Source organism: Ictalurus punctatus, chromosome 17, assembly GCF_001660625.3.
Source record: "Ictalurus punctatus breed USDA103 chromosome 17, Coco_2.0, whole genome shotgun sequence".
NCBI classification, from domain to species: Eukaryota; Metazoa; Chordata; class Actinopteri; order Siluriformes; family Ictaluridae; genus Ictalurus; species Ictalurus punctatus.
The window spans coordinates 25,315,799-25,333,394 of record NC_030432.2 but is presented as its reverse complement, the minus strand read 5'-3'; the positions used below and the strand labels follow the sequence as shown (position 1 = coordinate 25,333,394).

The 17,596-nt window shown below is 40.8% G+C and overlaps 2 protein-coding genes across 2 annotated transcripts in view; one reads left to right on the top strand and one right to left on the bottom strand.

Moving 5' to 3' along the window:
- Nucleotides 1–4,465, top strand: part of LOC108278039 (solute carrier family 35 member G2) — a 5,447-nt gene extending 982 nt beyond the window's left edge. The window contains exons 2-4 of the mRNA XM_017491165.3: nucleotides 782–1,609; nucleotides 1,830–2,049; nucleotides 4,051–4,465. Of these exons, the coding sequence (XP_017346654.1) occupies nucleotides 782–1,609; nucleotides 1,830–2,049; nucleotides 4,051–4,245 (1,243 nt within the window). The 3' untranslated portion in view covers nucleotides 4,246–4,465. The remainder of the gene's footprint in view (nucleotides 1–781; nucleotides 1,610–1,829; nucleotides 2,050–4,050) is intronic.
- Nucleotides 4,466–6,097: 1,632 nt separating this feature from the next.
- On the bottom strand, nucleotides 6,098–16,894 carry gyg1a (glycogenin 1a). The gene is made up of 7 exons (XM_053687450.1): nucleotides 16,603–16,894; nucleotides 15,237–15,372; nucleotides 13,860–14,034; nucleotides 13,524–13,686; nucleotides 9,627–9,753; nucleotides 8,692–8,923; nucleotides 6,098–7,998 (listed from the first exon to the last, which is right to left on the bottom strand). The coding sequence occupies exons 1-7, from the start codon at nucleotides 16,607–16,609 to the stop codon at nucleotides 7,828–7,830; spliced, it is 1,011 nt and encodes a 336-aa protein (XP_053543425.1). The 5' UTR covers nucleotides 16,610–16,894; the 3' UTR covers nucleotides 6,098–7,827.
- Nucleotides 16,895–17,596: the final 702 nt, after the last annotated feature.

Below are 17,596 nucleotides of genomic sequence, written 5' to 3'. Positions count from 1 at the left end.
AGTCAGGTATTCTCAGTCAGTGGGATGATGATCAGGTGTGAGTGAGTGAGCGACCTGTTTTATTTAAAGAACAAGGATCTATCAGAGTCTGATCTATCAGAGTCTGATCTTCACAACATGAGTATGTGGAAGTGAATCATGGCATGAACAAAGGAGATTGTTTAAACTTTTGGTTTAAATGTGAAGCGTGATGTTTGGAGAAAGGAAAACACTGCATTCCAGCATAAGAACCTTCTCCCATCTGTGAAACATGGTGGTGGTAGTGTCAGGGTTTGGACCTGTTTTTCTGCATCTGGACCAGGACGACTCGCCATCACTGATGGAACAATGAATTCTAAATGATACCAGCGAACTCTAAAGCACAATATCAGGACATCTGTCCATGACCTGAATCTGAAGAGACAACGATCCTAAACACACGAGTCGTTCTACCAAAGAACGGTTAAAGAAGAATAAAGTTAATGTTTTGGAACGGCCGAGTTCATGTGAGGAAACCCACCAACATCCCAGAGCTGAAGCTGTTCTGTACTGAGCAACGGGATAAAATACGTCATATTTATGCAGAAATATAGAAAGTTCTAAAGGGTTCACAAACTTTCAAGCACCACAGTAGCTAACTAATTATTTATGGTTAACTAGCAATAAGGCTAGAACTCTAGCTAGCTTAGCTAGCTTGATGACCTAAGGAAAGCTAGTTACTTAACTATAGCGAGCAATTTCATGGTTAGCATAAATTTGAAAGCAGGCTAAATAATGAACATCTCTTCTCACTTCTTCAAAGGAAAAACATGGACAAGGCTCTGATGCAGCATCTGCTCAGCTCGAAGAAAAGTGCGAGGATCCACCCGACTGCGTTGACAGTGAAATACGGCTCCCATTTCTCTCAGCATGGAGATGAGAGCTATGATGTTGCACGATCCTCTGAGGATTTTGGTGCCGTTATGGCAGAGACATCAGACAGGAAGCAGTTGAGTGGCAGTAAAACACACAAGACAGTGTTTAACCTTCAGTCTGAATCGACATCAAGAGTTTCTAAAGGGGTCAGAGGTCAGCTGCAGAGCTTCAGTGAAGCGAGTGTCCTGTCGTCACGTGTGATGTGGGCGGTGCTATGTGGTGCAGCACTGGCTCATGGCTGTATCTCGCTCCTGACACGTTTAGCTGCAGATTTATCCCACATCCCATCGCTCGAGCTTCTCTTTGTCCGCTCTGTCCTCCAGGTCCTGTCCATTGCTGTCGTTCTTTACCACAAGGAGGCGCCGTTCGGGCCACGAGGCTGCAGGCTGCATCTATTCTCCTATGGAATATTTAATGTCATCTCCATCTCCTGTGCATACACCTCCTTTGCACTAGTTCCTCCTGCCAACGGCGCTATCGTGTGGCGAGCGAGTGTGACAGTGTTCAGTGCCGTCCTGTCCTTTCTGCTCGTCGATGAGAGGCTCAGTGTGACAGACATTATCTCTGTCTCCTGCAGCGTCTTTGGGCTCGGCCTCATCCTAATCCCCAACCTCGCTAGTGAGGAAAAGCTGCTCGGGTTCTGGAAGGAGGCATTTGGTTACGTACTGATGGTTTTGGCGGGAGTGATGGCAGCGCTCTCCATGATTTTGTACAGGTTTGTGAATAAAGTATAAACTAGCATAATGGTAAACAGGCTAACATACAAACTAGCATTAGCATTAGAACACTAACTACACATGGGTAGACGAATTTGGGGTGGAGCCTTAATATGGCCAACGCCCTAGTAAGTACACTAACGTGAACGAGCCAATATCTTGAAATACCAAACTACTGATAAAGTATATGATGTGTAAAGAGTGTGTACACCTGTATAGATGTGTGAAGCAGCAGGTGAGCGTGTGGACAGCATTGTTTACTTTTGGATGGATGGGTTTTCTCTGGTCCTGCTGCTCCATGTTCCTCCTGCAAGAACCAGTCATTCCTCATGATGCAGAAACCTGGATCTTCCTCATATCCATCTGCTTCTGCTCCACCATCGCCTTCCTGGGGGTTTATTACGGCCTGCAACGCCTCCACCCCGCGCTAGTCAGCACGGTAACGCACATTATATACACAGCTACTCATCCCTGTGCTAGTCAGCACACTAAAGCATACAATATACACATCTAATCGAGTCCTACACCATACACTAACCCAGAAAATATATTAACATATATATATATATATATATATATATATATATATATATATATATATATATATATATATATATATATATATATATATATATATATATATATATATATATATATATATATATATACATATATATATATATATATATATATATATATATATATACACATGTATAGGCTAATCATGCCTTAGCCATAACTACATGGTATAACTAGAAGTAACATGCTAATCATGAACTAGAATTACAGTAAACAGGCTAGAACGAGAACGAGCATTACAGTAAACAGACTAAAACCCAAACTAACCTTATAGTAAACAAGCTAGAACAAGAATTGGCATATAATAAACTGGCTAACACACAAACTAGCCTTAAAGTAAAATGGCTAAAATACAAACTAGTATTATAGTAAACAGGCTATAACAACAATTAGCATATAATAAACAGGCTAGAACAAGAATTAGCATATAATAAACAGGCTAGAACAAGAATTAGCATATAATAAACAGGCTAGAACAAGAATTAGCATATAATAAACAGGCTATCAAACAAACTAGACTTAAAGTAAAATGGCTAAAATACAAACTAGCATTATAGCAAACAGGCCAGAACAAGAATTAGCATATAATAAACTGGCTAACACACAAACTAACTGAAAGGAAATTAACTTCTATCATGTACTCTCATATTTTGAACTGTATTAAGACTACTTGGATACGGGGAATACTGGGTTGTAGTTTCTGTTTGTGTGTCTCTGTGCTATTAAATACCTATGATGAATGTATATATTTAATTACCTCTTTGAATAAGCTGATCAACTGCCATCCTTTCTTATAGCTGGCACATGTATTTTCTGTCTCTTGAAAAGACTTATTTTCATAGTGTGCTGTGTGTTTTGTTTTGTCTGTCTGGCTGGCCCCTGCACCAGTAGAAACCGTCCACGCACTGCCGTTATCAGTGTTTATAAATACTTCTGCTCTGCATGAATAAAGTGGGATGTCTATTTGAGCATGCATGTGTTAGTGTGTGTTCATTTCGGCTCCCGAGATCGATCTGAAGCGCTCTGAGGAGAACCACACTTTCTAAGCACAGAACTAAAAGTTAATGGAAGTAATGGTAGAACAGGCTGGAAGGCGTGACGGAAGATTTGAAAGGCATAATCTGAGACTCCTGAGATACATGGAAATCTAACAATTTGGTGTCAGAAGTGCGAGTACTCCGGATCAGGGTAAGTGTTTTTCACTCTTCCCTGATGCGGTGTATTCCCAAACCCGTTGGGGTATAATTCATAATTATAATTGAGAATTGAGTGAGTGTCTGTCAGTATGTGTTCATTTAGACTCCTCCAGGCACGCCTGAACTCTCTGTGGTAAACCACACTTTCTAGCTCATAGCAGCACAGAACTAAGAGTAAAGAGTAAAGTTAATAAAAGTAATTGTAGAACAGGCTGAAAGGCCTGATGGAGATCTGAAGACATAATAATTATATTCCTGAGATATGTGGAAATCTAACACTAACCTTAATGTAAAAGGGATAAAATACAAATTAGCATTATAACAAACAAGCTAGAACAAGAATTAGCATATAGCAAGCTGGCTAACACAAATGAAACTTATAGTAAAATGTCAAAAATATGAACTAGCATTATAGTAAACTAGCATTACAGTAATCAAGCTACAACACAAACTAGCATTATAGTGAAAAAGCTAGAACAAAAGCTATGGCTTTCAAGATGGCTTCATTCAAAATGGCGTCCTTCATAGCTAACATTGCTTTTAATAAATGAAAGGTGGTGGAAATGCTAACTTGCTATAATAGCTAATATTTTATCATGTTAAACTGTAGTAATAATAAAATATCAATGTTACAAACGTTATTAATTAAAGTTTTATTTGCTCAGGTGCAGCACCTGGAGCTTGTGGTGGCGATGATCCTACAGCTGCTCGTGCTGCGCATTCTCCCCTCTGCCTGTGATGTCACCGGCGCCGTCGTCATCATCGTCAGCGTCCTCGTCCTTGGCATCGTCGAAGTCCTCCGTGGTGGAAAGCACGGGACGGAGGAATACGAAGAAATCCTGGACTCGTCCATAAAATAAGACAGAGGACTGAGCACGAGAGATGGAGAGAGTAACGATTTATAATGCGTCGTGTGATCTTATAAAATTAGAATATTAGTTATCCTCATATAACAAACTTTTTTTTTCAAGTTATGAATTATTTATTGTGTGTAATAAACAAAGAATTAAATTCCAGCATTAAAAGCATTCAACATAATAGAAATCATTTGTATACTATGAATATTTATTATATGCAAATTGCTATGCTATTAGCTATTACACCACAGTGCTGATTGGTCAGAAGGTGTTGATTAGTTTTGTAGAACAGCAGCTCTGACAATAGCTCAGGTTTATATTAAAGCGCTTGTTCTAATACACTACCGTTTCTATAGCAACAGCTCATTCAAGGCGCCGTGTACGGCAGATGCACCGCTAAAGATTTTAAAAACTGCGTGTAATCGTTAACATTTATGGAAGGAGTATCCAGAGGAGTTTATGCTTCTTTGCGGTTTCCCGGAAACAACGATGTCAAGCTGCATTTTTTTTTTGTCTAATTAACTTGAAGAGAGAGCATAAAGAGGGGATGGTGAGGAAACGACTGGTTATAGCTGCTATAACGTAAGCAAGAACAGGAACTAGCTCGTTTCACCGATGTTCCACAACATTATTAGAAATGGATAAAAAGTGTGATGCGTTATTCTTTCACTGTGGTATAAGTGCACTAAAGCACTTTAGGATTTGCTGTTATGGCATAATGTGCTATGAGCTGTTACCATAACAACCCACAAGCATTAGCTTAAGTTACTTAACTTAGCATGCAGGATCTGTTACTCATAAACCTCTAGAATCAAAACCATAAGCATGAGCTACATTACATCTAAATTGTCCATTATCAACCACTAAAATCTCTTTCGATCTGTGTTCTACATGTTAAGTAACTGAACCCGGTTAAACAATTAATAAATAATAAATAAATAAATCCATAACACAAGAGAGTAGTTCAGCAGTGCTTCAGAACACAGAGCATTCTCTTTTTACAGTACGAGCGCCCTCTGCTGGTTGATTAACCGCATTACAACTCATTCAGAGCCGTAAGAGAGTCACGGTGACTTTCCAAGGGGTTTTTATGTAGCTTTGTGAGGTAATGTTGATACAAATTGTATTCTTTCATGACTAAAACAAATTTATTTGTACAAAGAAATCTCCAAAACATCTTTGCAGGGACTAAAACTGGTCACTTGGGAAGAAGGATAAACACTAGGTGTCACCGTTGTTGCAGACATCGGTGTTTGGAGTTTATCGTTATATTGGTCTAAACCTGCTATCATCCTGCTATAATGTAAAAATATTAAGTAAGTAGTGTTTCATTTGGTTTATTATTATTATTATTATTATTATTATTATTATTATTATTATTATTATTATTATTTAAATTAACTTAGAGTTTGTCATCTGCCTTTTTTCATTTAAAGCAAAAGACGACCTGTGTAAAGATGGGCCGTGATTTGCGATTCGGTGGAGCTGATAAAATATTAATTTAAAAAATTTAATTAATTAAAGAAAGTTTTAAAAAGAATATTATGTGTATTGTAATTCCAGAACGCAGTGATGAATAAAGGCCTTAAAGTTGAAATACTAACATTCCTAATAAGAGATAATAAAAGCTACAGACGATGCTAAATTTGCTACAAAAAACAAAAAACAGTAGAAATGCTAAAACTTCTAAATGATAGTTAATGAAATCTAACACAAAGTAATGAAAGATAAATGGCTAATGATTAATTAAAGTCAACTGAAATGGTCACACTGCTAATATGGAAATAGGCTAGTGGGCATGCTAACAATGCTAATAATGTGTGTGTCTGTGTGTTTGAAAGAGACTCAGAAGAAATGTTTAGCTAATTCTTTATTTCAGATACAGTTTTCTCTCAGAGTAACAGCACAGAGGTATGATGCAAACATCATTCATTTAAAGGCCTTAAATATTGCTAATACAATAATGCTAACGGGGCGGTGATAGCAGTGGTTCCTGTTGAGTGGATCTTATTTTATTTAGCAGTTTATTTGTGGAGTTTTAGTTGCAAGTGAGCTATTTAGATATTTGAAGCTATTTAGCTTCAGCTCCAGACCAAACATCATGAGTTGTGAGGAAAATGAAACTTCATAACACATAATAGCTAAACTTTTTAGAGGAACTACATCTAGCTAGTCCTTTTCTCCACCATGATAATCGGGTAAAAATTCAGTCATTTGTTTTCTGAAGCTCACAGTAGTTATGATTTGAAGGGATAATTAAAAGCACATGAAGGCAACATTGGTTTGCACATGAAGTGCTAGCTGTAATATATTGTAAGAACAGTGCTGGCTAACGCGTGTTTTTCTTTTTACAGCTCATTAAAGAGTTACAGTTTGGAGGACAGAGACAGAAGCTGCCATCAGTAGCCATGTTGAGCCATCTGCTTTAAGCCTCGCCCCTTTTATTCTGTGGTGAATAATGGGGCGGATTAGCATCAGTACAGTACGTCGTTTGTCTCTTTAATTTATCCTGCGTTTGTTCATACACATGCATCACAAAAAGCCAGTAGAGACCGAGATCGTTAAACCACACCCACTATATTAGTCTTGTAACCGAACACAAATCGTAACCCAAGGCTACACTTTATGTGGAAGACTGAGACCCATGTTCGGATTTTGAGGTAATTTTTTCCATTAAAAAAAATTACATTCAATACTTTTGACTAGGGATGCACCGATAGCATATTTAAATTTTTTTTTTTAGTATTTAGTATTTTAGTACTCGTCAATAATGAAACTGATACCGATACAGGAATGAGTAACGTACTTGATATTAATCAGTCAGACACCCTCAAGGAACATTGTCTTTAGCTGTATGTTTCTCCAGTTCACACGGGTTTGTTCATGTGCTCGGGCTCGTACTAGACTCGTTCTTAGCGCTAGCGAGTTGATTAGCTAGCTACGCGAGTTAGTTAGCAGTGGAGAAAAGCGGGTTTTGTTTCACGTCAGAAAAGTGTTTATGTACAGCTGTAAGTAAAGTACGTTTTTTGTTTTTATGTTTTCACTGCGTCAGAATCCCTCGTTGTCATGACGATAGCATATGATTGTCTGGAACGTAAGAGCGGTTATTTTCGCTCACCTAGCGTCGTCCATGGATGTTTTTTTCTGGCGTAGCGATTGTTTAAGATGTTTTATCGCTCGTATTCGTTGTAGGAAGACGCTGTAGATCCTCCTCTTGATATTTTCAGTTTGCAGTCTGCTTTGCTTTGATCATTAATGGTGGAATACGTCCAGATCGCGGTCCATTAGCGCGAGGGTTACGTAGTATTACCTGGTATCGGATGTTGGTCTTGGAGGATTTTTTTCAGAGTATCAGTATCGATGCATCCCTACTTTTGAAACAAATATAATCCCGAGTGTGTGAGTGTCTGTGTGTGTGTGATGATATTGTACAGAATTAAAAACATAAATACATATTACATCATCACAAGCACAAACCTAAGAAAACAGATGTGTGTTTGTGTTCCACACATAAGGAGTAGTATAAAAGTAAGTGTGTCTGTGTGTGTGTGAGAGAGAGAAAGATTGTGTGTGTGTGTGTGTTGTTCACTTGAGGAAGGAGTCGAGTTTTCTCTCGATGTGTGTGAACGAGTCCTCTCCGAGATAATCAGCGTCTCCTTGCTCCCACTTCTGCTTCCTGTCCTGTGAGGAGGTTTGAGAAGCCGATGGATGAACACACTCCTCCACTCGCGCTGCCTCGACGTACACAGTCTCCTGCTGAGAGGTGCGGACACACACACACACACACACACACACACACACACACACACACACAGCAGTGTAAGACACTAATGGTAATGATAAGACTTTCCATAGTTTCCATTGTGTGATATTACTATGAAAGCCTGTTTCTGCTACGGAGAAAAAAATGTACAAAGTAAATACGACTTTATATCTCACAATTCTGACTGTTTTTCTCACAATTACGAGTTTATATCTCGCAATTCTTGACTTTTATCCTCGCAATTTAGACGTCCATGTGACATTTAGTGAGTTACAAAGCACCAATCATTCTCTATAAACAGGCTGCATGAGAACAACACTCATCAGCTAGTCAAGACAAGGAAACCCAGACGCTAGCGTGCGCTCGTTAGCTGTAGTTAGTCCCATTTCAGGTACTGCGTCGAATGGACGTCTAATCTGCAAGTAAAAAAGTCAAGAATTGTGAGACGTAAACTCGTAATTGCGAGAAATAAAGTAAAACTTGTGCGATATGAACTCGCATTTCGGATAAATTTTTTCTCAGCCACCGGTCGCTGTCGCTCACGTCGCCGGAGATCGCCATCTCTCGTCTCCGGTGGCTTTGTTGCTGCGAGTCACTGTAGGTGTGAACGTATATATACCAAGCACTGTTTACAGTCCTGCGAAATGTTCAGTTTGAATGAACGACAGAGTGATATAGAGCGTTACCTCCACGTCGGGCGTGTCCGAAGGCGGACATGTGTGCTCCTTCGAGAGTAACGGCAGCACCGACGACTTAAACACACTCCACCACTGCTGAACGTAATCCGGATACAGAGAGGAAGAACGACACTGCCCCGTCTCACTCCTGCTCTCTTCATCACCATCACCATCACCGAGCTGATAATCCCACGGCTTCTTCTCACCCAGGAAGTGGATCACCCTGGCATTGTGGCCAAAGCTACACAGACAAGTCGTATCCCACAGCACTGCTGACTTGTTTTCTATAACACTTTATAGCTGCTTTAACGTAACTGACAAACAGGAAGTAACTTCCTTAACTTAATAAATTAAGAACTGTAATCTTTGAAAAATAATAAAACACTAGGGGGCGTGCTGTTATAAGAAATTAATAAACCCCGAAGTTGGGGGGGAGGGGGTCATGGGGTGTTAGACTAACTTGTGCTGCATCGGCTTGCATCACACCGACCATCATATTTTCCTACAACAGCACACAGCCAACTGTTTTATTGCTTACACGGCGGTTTAAAAAACATGACGTTAAAACCAGGGGGCGTGGTTACAGTGATGGGGGCGTGGTTTTGGGAGCGATTAAGGTTGTGATTATTATCGTATGAAGATTAGCATATTTTTACACACCTAGTGAAAACAAACGCTGTGTGTATCGAGTGTTAATGAAAACACCAGTTAAACTGATAATCACGTGAGTGTCAGTGAGCAGCCTATTTTGAGAAGCTGATGTCTCTGCAGTGTGTGTGTGTGTGTGTGTGTGTGTGTGTGTCTGGAGATAAAAACAGAGATGTTTCCATCCCTGCTGTCATCTCCTGTTACAGGGAAGTGTGTGTGTGTGTGTGTGTGTGTGTGTGAGAGAGAGTGTGTGTGTGTGTGTGTGTGTGTGTGTGTGTGTGTGTGTGTGGACTCACTGTTTGAACGCTGGTAGGTAGGTGTAGATGGAAATACTGCTCAGGTTATAGATGAAGGGAAGGTGTTTAGCGATATCAGCTGTAGCCCAGTCGCTGAAATAACTGTTTAACAGACCCTGATCCCCACCTACACACACACACACACACACACACACACACACACACACACACACACACACACACACACGCAGCACATAATGTAGTTATGTTAAAAAATTCCTCAATTCTAATTTGCTACATAGAATAAAAACAGCTATTCGAATGTGACCTGTTGGCGTGATTAGAGAACATGTGTGTTAATGTGTGTGAATATTGATTGTAAGTAATTACATCGAGTGTTTATCTCCATTAAAACCAGACCTACTGCTGAATCATCAGAGAAACAGCTACGGGGTGTGTGTGGATGGATTTAACCACAATATGATTTGATGAAATTTATGTTTTGGCTGTAAATACATACAAAAAAAACGACAACTCCTGAGTGGCACAACAGAAAAGTGTTGAGAAAAGAGAGCAAAATTGGTCGTGGGCGGGGCATACTCTCTCTCACAGCGACGCTAGCCAATCGTGGGTGTCTGTGAGCTGAAGTAGGTGGAAGAGATAAGCAGAAACGATATCACTTTCTTTCTACCGTGTAAAGCCGGCCCGTGACGCAGCATGACGTCGGCTTTACGTGTCTCAGAGGAAGCAGGTGTTAGCCCTCATCCTGCCGGGTTGGTAGCGGTCATGTGACCGGGGAGACTTGGGAATTGGACAAGACTAAAGTAGGAGGAAAGGAACTCTGGAACCAATATTAAATACATAAATATGACACTATTCATTATTATTGATTAACCTCTACATTCACAACTTTAATACCTGCCCGTGTTTAGTCTTTGTTCAAACGCTTTTCCTGCTCAGAAACACAACAGTCTCGTATCCTCCAGGGTTTAACTACATTTTACTCCCATCAAACCAGACAGGCCACGCCCACTAGCGACAGTTATGTGTATTTGGTGCAATTTGCTGGTGAAACGTCAGTCATTTGGCTGGATGGTAGGCAGTTTTTCTTGCTTTCTTTCTTGTGATCAGGGTGGAAATGAACTTTGGTGATTCTGTGAGAAAATAAATCATTTCAAATGTATTTAAAGTGAGTTTTGCGTTCTTATACTAATAAAGTTTTACATTTCCGACAGCTTTGAAATCATAAAAACCGAATGAGGGCGAGAGGGCGAGCTGTTTATCAAAACGAGGGGACAGAAATAACTCTGAAAGGGCATTAAGGACACACACACACACACACACACACATTCTCTCTCTCTCTCACACACACACTCTTTCTCTCTCTCTCACACACACACTCTCTCTCACACTCACACACACACTCTCACTCACACACACTCTTTCTCTCACACACACACACACACACACTCTCTCTCACACTCACACACACACTCTCCCTCTCTCCCTCTCTCTCTCTAACACACACACACACACACACACACATACAGCATGATACGGATAAAAATATCTTATTATAATTAGAGCGCTCCACGCGGCAGTGATGATGTGCTGGTCTGCAGTTTATTAAAACACAGTAAACCTTTGATGTGTCGCTGTTTAATACTGACCTGCGTCACTATTTCCAAAAATCATCCACAGAAATGTGTTTGAAGCGTCTGAGACGGTCCCAGTGAGTGTTAGAGGCTCGATCACATCATGCAGGCTTCTGTAATATCCGTATTACAATAAACATCAAGCAGTGATTAATGATGCAGATAAACTGCTCTGTGATGTTGGGACTAAACTCCGCACCGGTGCCATGTTAGTCCGCAAAACTCAGAAATAAATTACGAAAGATAGAAAGAAAATAAAGAAAGAAACATATAAATGTGGGGGAAAAGATTAAAAAAAAAAAACTCAGAAAGAAAGAAAGAAATATAGGTTGTGAGGAATGGCGTGATAAGAACATGCAAAAAACCCCAAAGATAGACTTGGAATGAGAGAGAAAATATTTTTTAAAATGAATGAAATTTGGAAAGAGAGAAATAAATTCAGAAAGAATTGAAAAAGACTCTGGAATTCAGAAAGAAAATTGGAAAGAACAAATAAAGAATGAAAGAGTGAAAAAAAGAAATTTGAAAAGAAAGAAATTCAGAAAGAAAGAAAGTAAACATTCTGAAATTCTATAATAAAGAAAGGAATTGAGAAAAATTTAGAAGGAAATAAATTCAGAAGGAAAGAAAGAAAGAAAGAAAGAAAGAGATGAAAAGTCATTCAGAAAGAAAGAAATGTGGAAAGAAAGAATGAAACTGGAAGAAAGAACAAAAGAAAGATATTCAATAAGAAATTTAGACAGAAAGAAAGACTATGAGTGATAGAGTGATAAGAAATGCAAGAAAAACAGAAAGAAAAGAGTTGGAATGAGAGAGCAAAATATAAGAAATCCAGGAAGAAGAGAAAAACATGGAGGAAAAAAGATAAAAGGAAGGAACTGCTGGTCTGTCCGTGTAGCTAAAAAGAGAAAATCTCAAACTTTTAACTGAAATATTAAACAAAAATAAATTATAAATTCTCTTCAAGAAGAAGAGGAAGAATGAGGAAGGTGAGGAACTCTTTATGTTCCTCAAACCGTTCCTGAACAGCGTGTGCAGTGTGTGAGGGAGCGTTTATCTGCTGAAAGAGGACACTGACGTTAGGGAACACCGTTACCATGAAGGGGTGAACTGGGTCTGCAGCAGTGTTTAGGTAGGTGCTACGTGTCAAAGTGACATCCACATGAACACCAGGACCCGAAGTTACCCAGCAGAACATCACCCAGATCATCACACTGCCTTCACCGGCTCGCCTTCTTCCCATAGTGCATCCTGGTGCCGTCTCTTCCCCAGGTAAGCCACACACACACACACACACACACACACACACACACACACACACACACACACGGTCTCCACATGATGTAAAAGAAAACCTGATTCATCAGACCAGGACACCTTCTTCCATCGCTCCATGGTCCAGTTCTGATGATCACGTGTCCAGTGTAGGAGATTTGGGAGGTGTTCAGGGGGTCAGCATGGACGCTCTGACCGCTCTGCAGCTACGCAGCTCCACACGCAGCAAGCTGTGATGCTCTGCGTGTTCTGACTCCTTTCTATCAGAACCAGCATGAACTTCTTCAGCAGTTTGTGCTGCAGTAGATCTTCTGTGGGATCGGACCAGACGGACTAGCCTTCTCTCCTCACACACATCAGTGAGTCTCGGGAGTCCATGACCCTGTCTCCGGGTCACCGGTTCTCCTTCCTTGGAGCACTTTTGGTAGGTTCTAATCCCTGCACACCGGGAACACCCCACAACACCTGCTGTTCTGGAGACGCTCTGACCCAGACGTCTAGACATCACAATCTGGCCCTTGTTAAAGTCACTCAGATCCTTACACTCACCCATTTTTCCTGCTTCCAACACGTCAACTTCCAGAACTGACTGTTCTCTTACTGACTAATAAATATATACCCCCCTCCGACAGTTGCCACGGTAACCACATCATCAATGTTGATTTTAATGTTATGGCTGATCAGTGTATATTAACTCGCATTAACGTCAACATTAACACAAACGATAATTCAATAGTAATGTGAATATTAACGTAAAGACAGCGTTCATTCACTCATCCTTAATCCCTGCGTGCTCCGGGTTGTGTGGTTTAAATCACGCTACGAGATTGTTTATATTTTTGTAAATCTGAATACAGATTCGTATATTTGGAGCGTTAACAGATACAGATATGGAGAGTTACACCCCTAACACACACGCTTTTAATTTTGACTCTTCTTTATCAGACATACATCATAACAATTTTTTATTTGAAAAAATAATAATAGAAATCTTTGTAATGGCTAACGAGGCTAGCGTAGCTCTCACCGTCGAAGCTGCCGTTCAGGATGCAGGCGTTCAGTAAGCTGGTGTACGTTTCCTTCGACGGCTGAAACACAAACACTCCCGAGTTAAAGCAGTCGGGCCAGCCGGGGTCGGGCGCCGCCGAGAGCTCCTCACGCTCAAACAGCTCGTCAATGTTACACAGAACCTTAACGATTACACACACACACACACACACACACACATAGTGTTAAGTAAGGTAAGATTCAGGGTGAGAAGAGTAACTCCACTTCATTATACCAGCTACAAGTGTTTTACTCTTTACTTATTATTATTATTATTATTATTATTATTATTGTTGTTGTTATCATCATCTCTCACCAGTGTGTCTGCGTCCATGAACACACACTTTGAATAGTGTGTGAGGCTCCAGCAGTGCAGTTTAGTGAAGGTCACGCTGAGCTCGGGTCTCTTCATCATCGCCAAGCAAGCCGGATCTCCGCTGTCTAACACATTCACCTCACACACCTCGTCAAAGATCTGACTGAGGGCTGACCTGCAAGACACACACACACACACACACACACACACACACACAAAACTGGCTATTTTCCTGTAAGAGCACAGCAATTTGCCAACAATCCCAACCTGAAACACTTTTCATCTGTTTATACTGTAGTTATATTTATTGTTGTGGAGCGTCGGTTCGTTCCTGTTGTCGCTTGCGTTAGAGCAGCTATTAACAGTCATTCCCTCACCATCCTCTCTTTATTCTCTCAAACAAACGCAGCTTGTCATGATACCGAGAAACCGCAAAGAAGCGTAAACTCCTCTGTCCTGAAGAGGAGTTTTCCTGTGGGAAAACATAAAGTTACAGCTTCACCTCTGACACTGGAGACTCCTTCCAAAAACATTACGTAAATACATTTCTGCTTACAGAAAACTTCACCACATCAACGATTACACGCGTTTTTAATCGGTTTAATCAGTGGCGTGTCCGTTATACACGTTCCCGTGAACGAGCTGTTACCATAGAAATGATAACATATTAGAACAAATATACATATATATTATAATATAAATAAACCTGTGATGTGCAGCTGCGCTACTGTCAGAGCCGCTGTTATAGAAAACTAATCAACACCTTCTGATGGATCAGAATCATAATAACGAGCCACAAAGATTCAAATATGTTTTTTTCAGGTTTTTATTGATAAATGCCAACCGTCTTGACATTGCTAAGCGCGTTCACACACAGCACTGCTGATTTACACGTAGCCACGCCCATAAAAGATCTCCATAAAAGGCAAAGCTCACAGAGAGCTGGAAACGATAAAATGGTGACTAAAAGGTGAAAGAGCGCTTTCTAAGCTAAATCTTCCAGTAATGCAGCTCAGCCACTGCAGCGCGTCGGCTCCCATAGACACACGCTAACTCCTCCACCTTTTACTGGTTATTTAAACGGCTCTGGAATATAAAGGCTAATACTGAGTGAACAAAATGGTTATTAAATAAAATCGCTGTAACTCACCGACAATTATACGATTTGAAGACGATCAGTTCAGGTTAGCGATTCTCCTTATATGGAAATTTAGGAGTGAAGCGTGGGATAGGAAAGGTTTTTTTTCCAAAATAACTGGGACTGGAATTTCTTGTGTCAAAGTTCCTGTGAACGATTTACAAATAAATAGTTTCTGATCCAGTTTGATAAAGGAGAACCCAATGTGTGTGTGTGTGTGTGTGTGTGTGTGTGTGTACCTGAAGGGTTGTGAAACGTCATCTCCGATCAGTATGGCAAGCTTACGAGATGTTCTGTGGTTCCTCAAACATACACCGAGCACCATCGCTCCTTTAGCATAGCTGTCATTTGTAGCGAGTGTGACATACGCCTGGTCTGTAGACACACACACACACACACACACACACACACACACACAACTACTATTACTGGCTATCCCATTCTCTGTTAGTCACAGTTTAAACAGTGGAATTGTGCAGTTGGTGAAAGGTCAAAGGTCATACTGAAGGAGATATCAGTGGTTCTTCTGGATTTTCTGAACCAGCTCAGAACCTTCGCCACGTTCCCACCACATACCAGGGATATGATATACGGGGAAAACATTGACTCACAACTTCATAAATTACGCCCGCTGTGCGCAAAGCTGCTTTCTGTAAGTCAGTAGCGTTTATTAAAGCGCTGCTGGTTGTAATGGTTCAATGAGGTTTTTAATTCTTCCATTGCCTCACATTTAAACACAAAAACAAAGACACAAGACAAGATTTTAAGTATCGTGATTAACTATTTAAAAAAAGAAATAAAATTGTTAAATATACACATCTAATGTTAGCAAAGAAAACACCAACAAAAACAACATTGATAGATTTTATGTCATTAATGAACTCTTTTAATATTCTCCATTTACCGTGACAGAAAGCGAGGGTGGACGAAAGGGGGCGGAGCTTCTAGGAAGCGTCTGTTTATAACAAAGAGTTCAAAACACCCACCTGCGCAGATCGTTCCATATTCACATGCCGATCGGATTCTTTTTATTGAGTACAAGCGTGCTCCGATGTTTTATTACAGAACTCCTGTGCAAAAACGTGTCATGGCTGGAAAATCTGGTAATATAATATAATGTAAGCAGGAATTAAAGCACTCGCTCATTTTTTGACAGTTAATTATTCAAACTGTGTAAATGACCGACTGTAGATCCACCCGAGCACAGCGACAGCAAGCAAAGAGGCTGTTGACTTTACATGTCACCTTTCGTCAAAATCAACACACATCCTAATGTACAAGACCGTTAAAACTATCAAGTGTAAACAGAGACTCTGCAATGTGCACTTGTTTTGTTGTTTTGAAGTGTGTGTGCTGCTACTTTCATTGATTTACTTTTCTACACAAAAAAGTAACATACTACAGCTTTAATTTTTTTCATCTATCTATCGCGCGCGCGCACACACACACACACACACACACACACACAGTTTCCTTCAGACATTAGTGTAGATTTTACTGCAGTTGTCATTGATTTATCTGATAGCTCACTCAGTTTATCCCTCTGTGACATTTATTACATATCAGATTGTGTGTGTATGTGTGTGTGGTGGGGGGGTTTCCTACCTGTCATGCTAGTCCAGATTTTGATCTCCGCTGTATGCGTGTGTGCGCACGTGTGTGTGTGTGTGTATATATATATTTATGTGCGTGTGCGCGTGTAACTGCGTGCGCACTATAAGCCGATTTATAGCGACGACCTTTAAAGGTCACGTGATCTCTGTCACACCTCCATTAATGCGCAAATAAACGCGATTCGTCCCGTGCATTATATAAATGACATGAAATAAATCCGCATGCGGTGTTTAAAAGCCGAGTTCGGTTGCTCCGCGCGTGCAGGAAAAACTGCAAGGTGCAGGGACTTAACGCGGAATTAAAAACAGCGCTGTAGTGGAGACACCTGTCGGCGAGCCGCGGCACTGCAGCCTGCATTTCTCGCAAAGTAATGTATTCATTAATTCAATTCAATTCAATTCAATTCATCCATCCATCTTCTATACCCCTTATCCTTCCTTCAGGGCCACGGGGAAACCCGGAGCCTATCCCAGGGAGCATCGGGCACAATGCGTGGTACACCCTGGACAGGGTGCCAATCCATCGCAGGGCACAATCACATACACATTCACACATCCATTCATACACTACGGACACTTTAGACACGCCAATCAGCCTACCATGCATGTCTTTGGACAGAGGGAGGAAACCGGAGTATTTCTCACAAAGTAATGTATTCATTAATTCAATTCAATTCGTCCATCCATCCATCCATCCATCCATCCATCTTCTATACCGCTTATCCTACAGGGTTGTGGGGAACCTGCAGCCTATCCCAGGGAGCATGGGGCACAAGGTGGGGTACACCCTGGACAGGGTGCCAATCACACACACATTCATACACTACGGACACTTTAAACATGCCAGTCAGACTACCATGCATGTCTTTGGACTAGGGGAGGAAACCGGAGTACCCGGTGTAAACCCCTGCAGCACGGGGAGAACATGCAAACTCCACACACACAGGGCAGCAGCGGGAATCCAACCCCCAACACTGGTGGTGTGA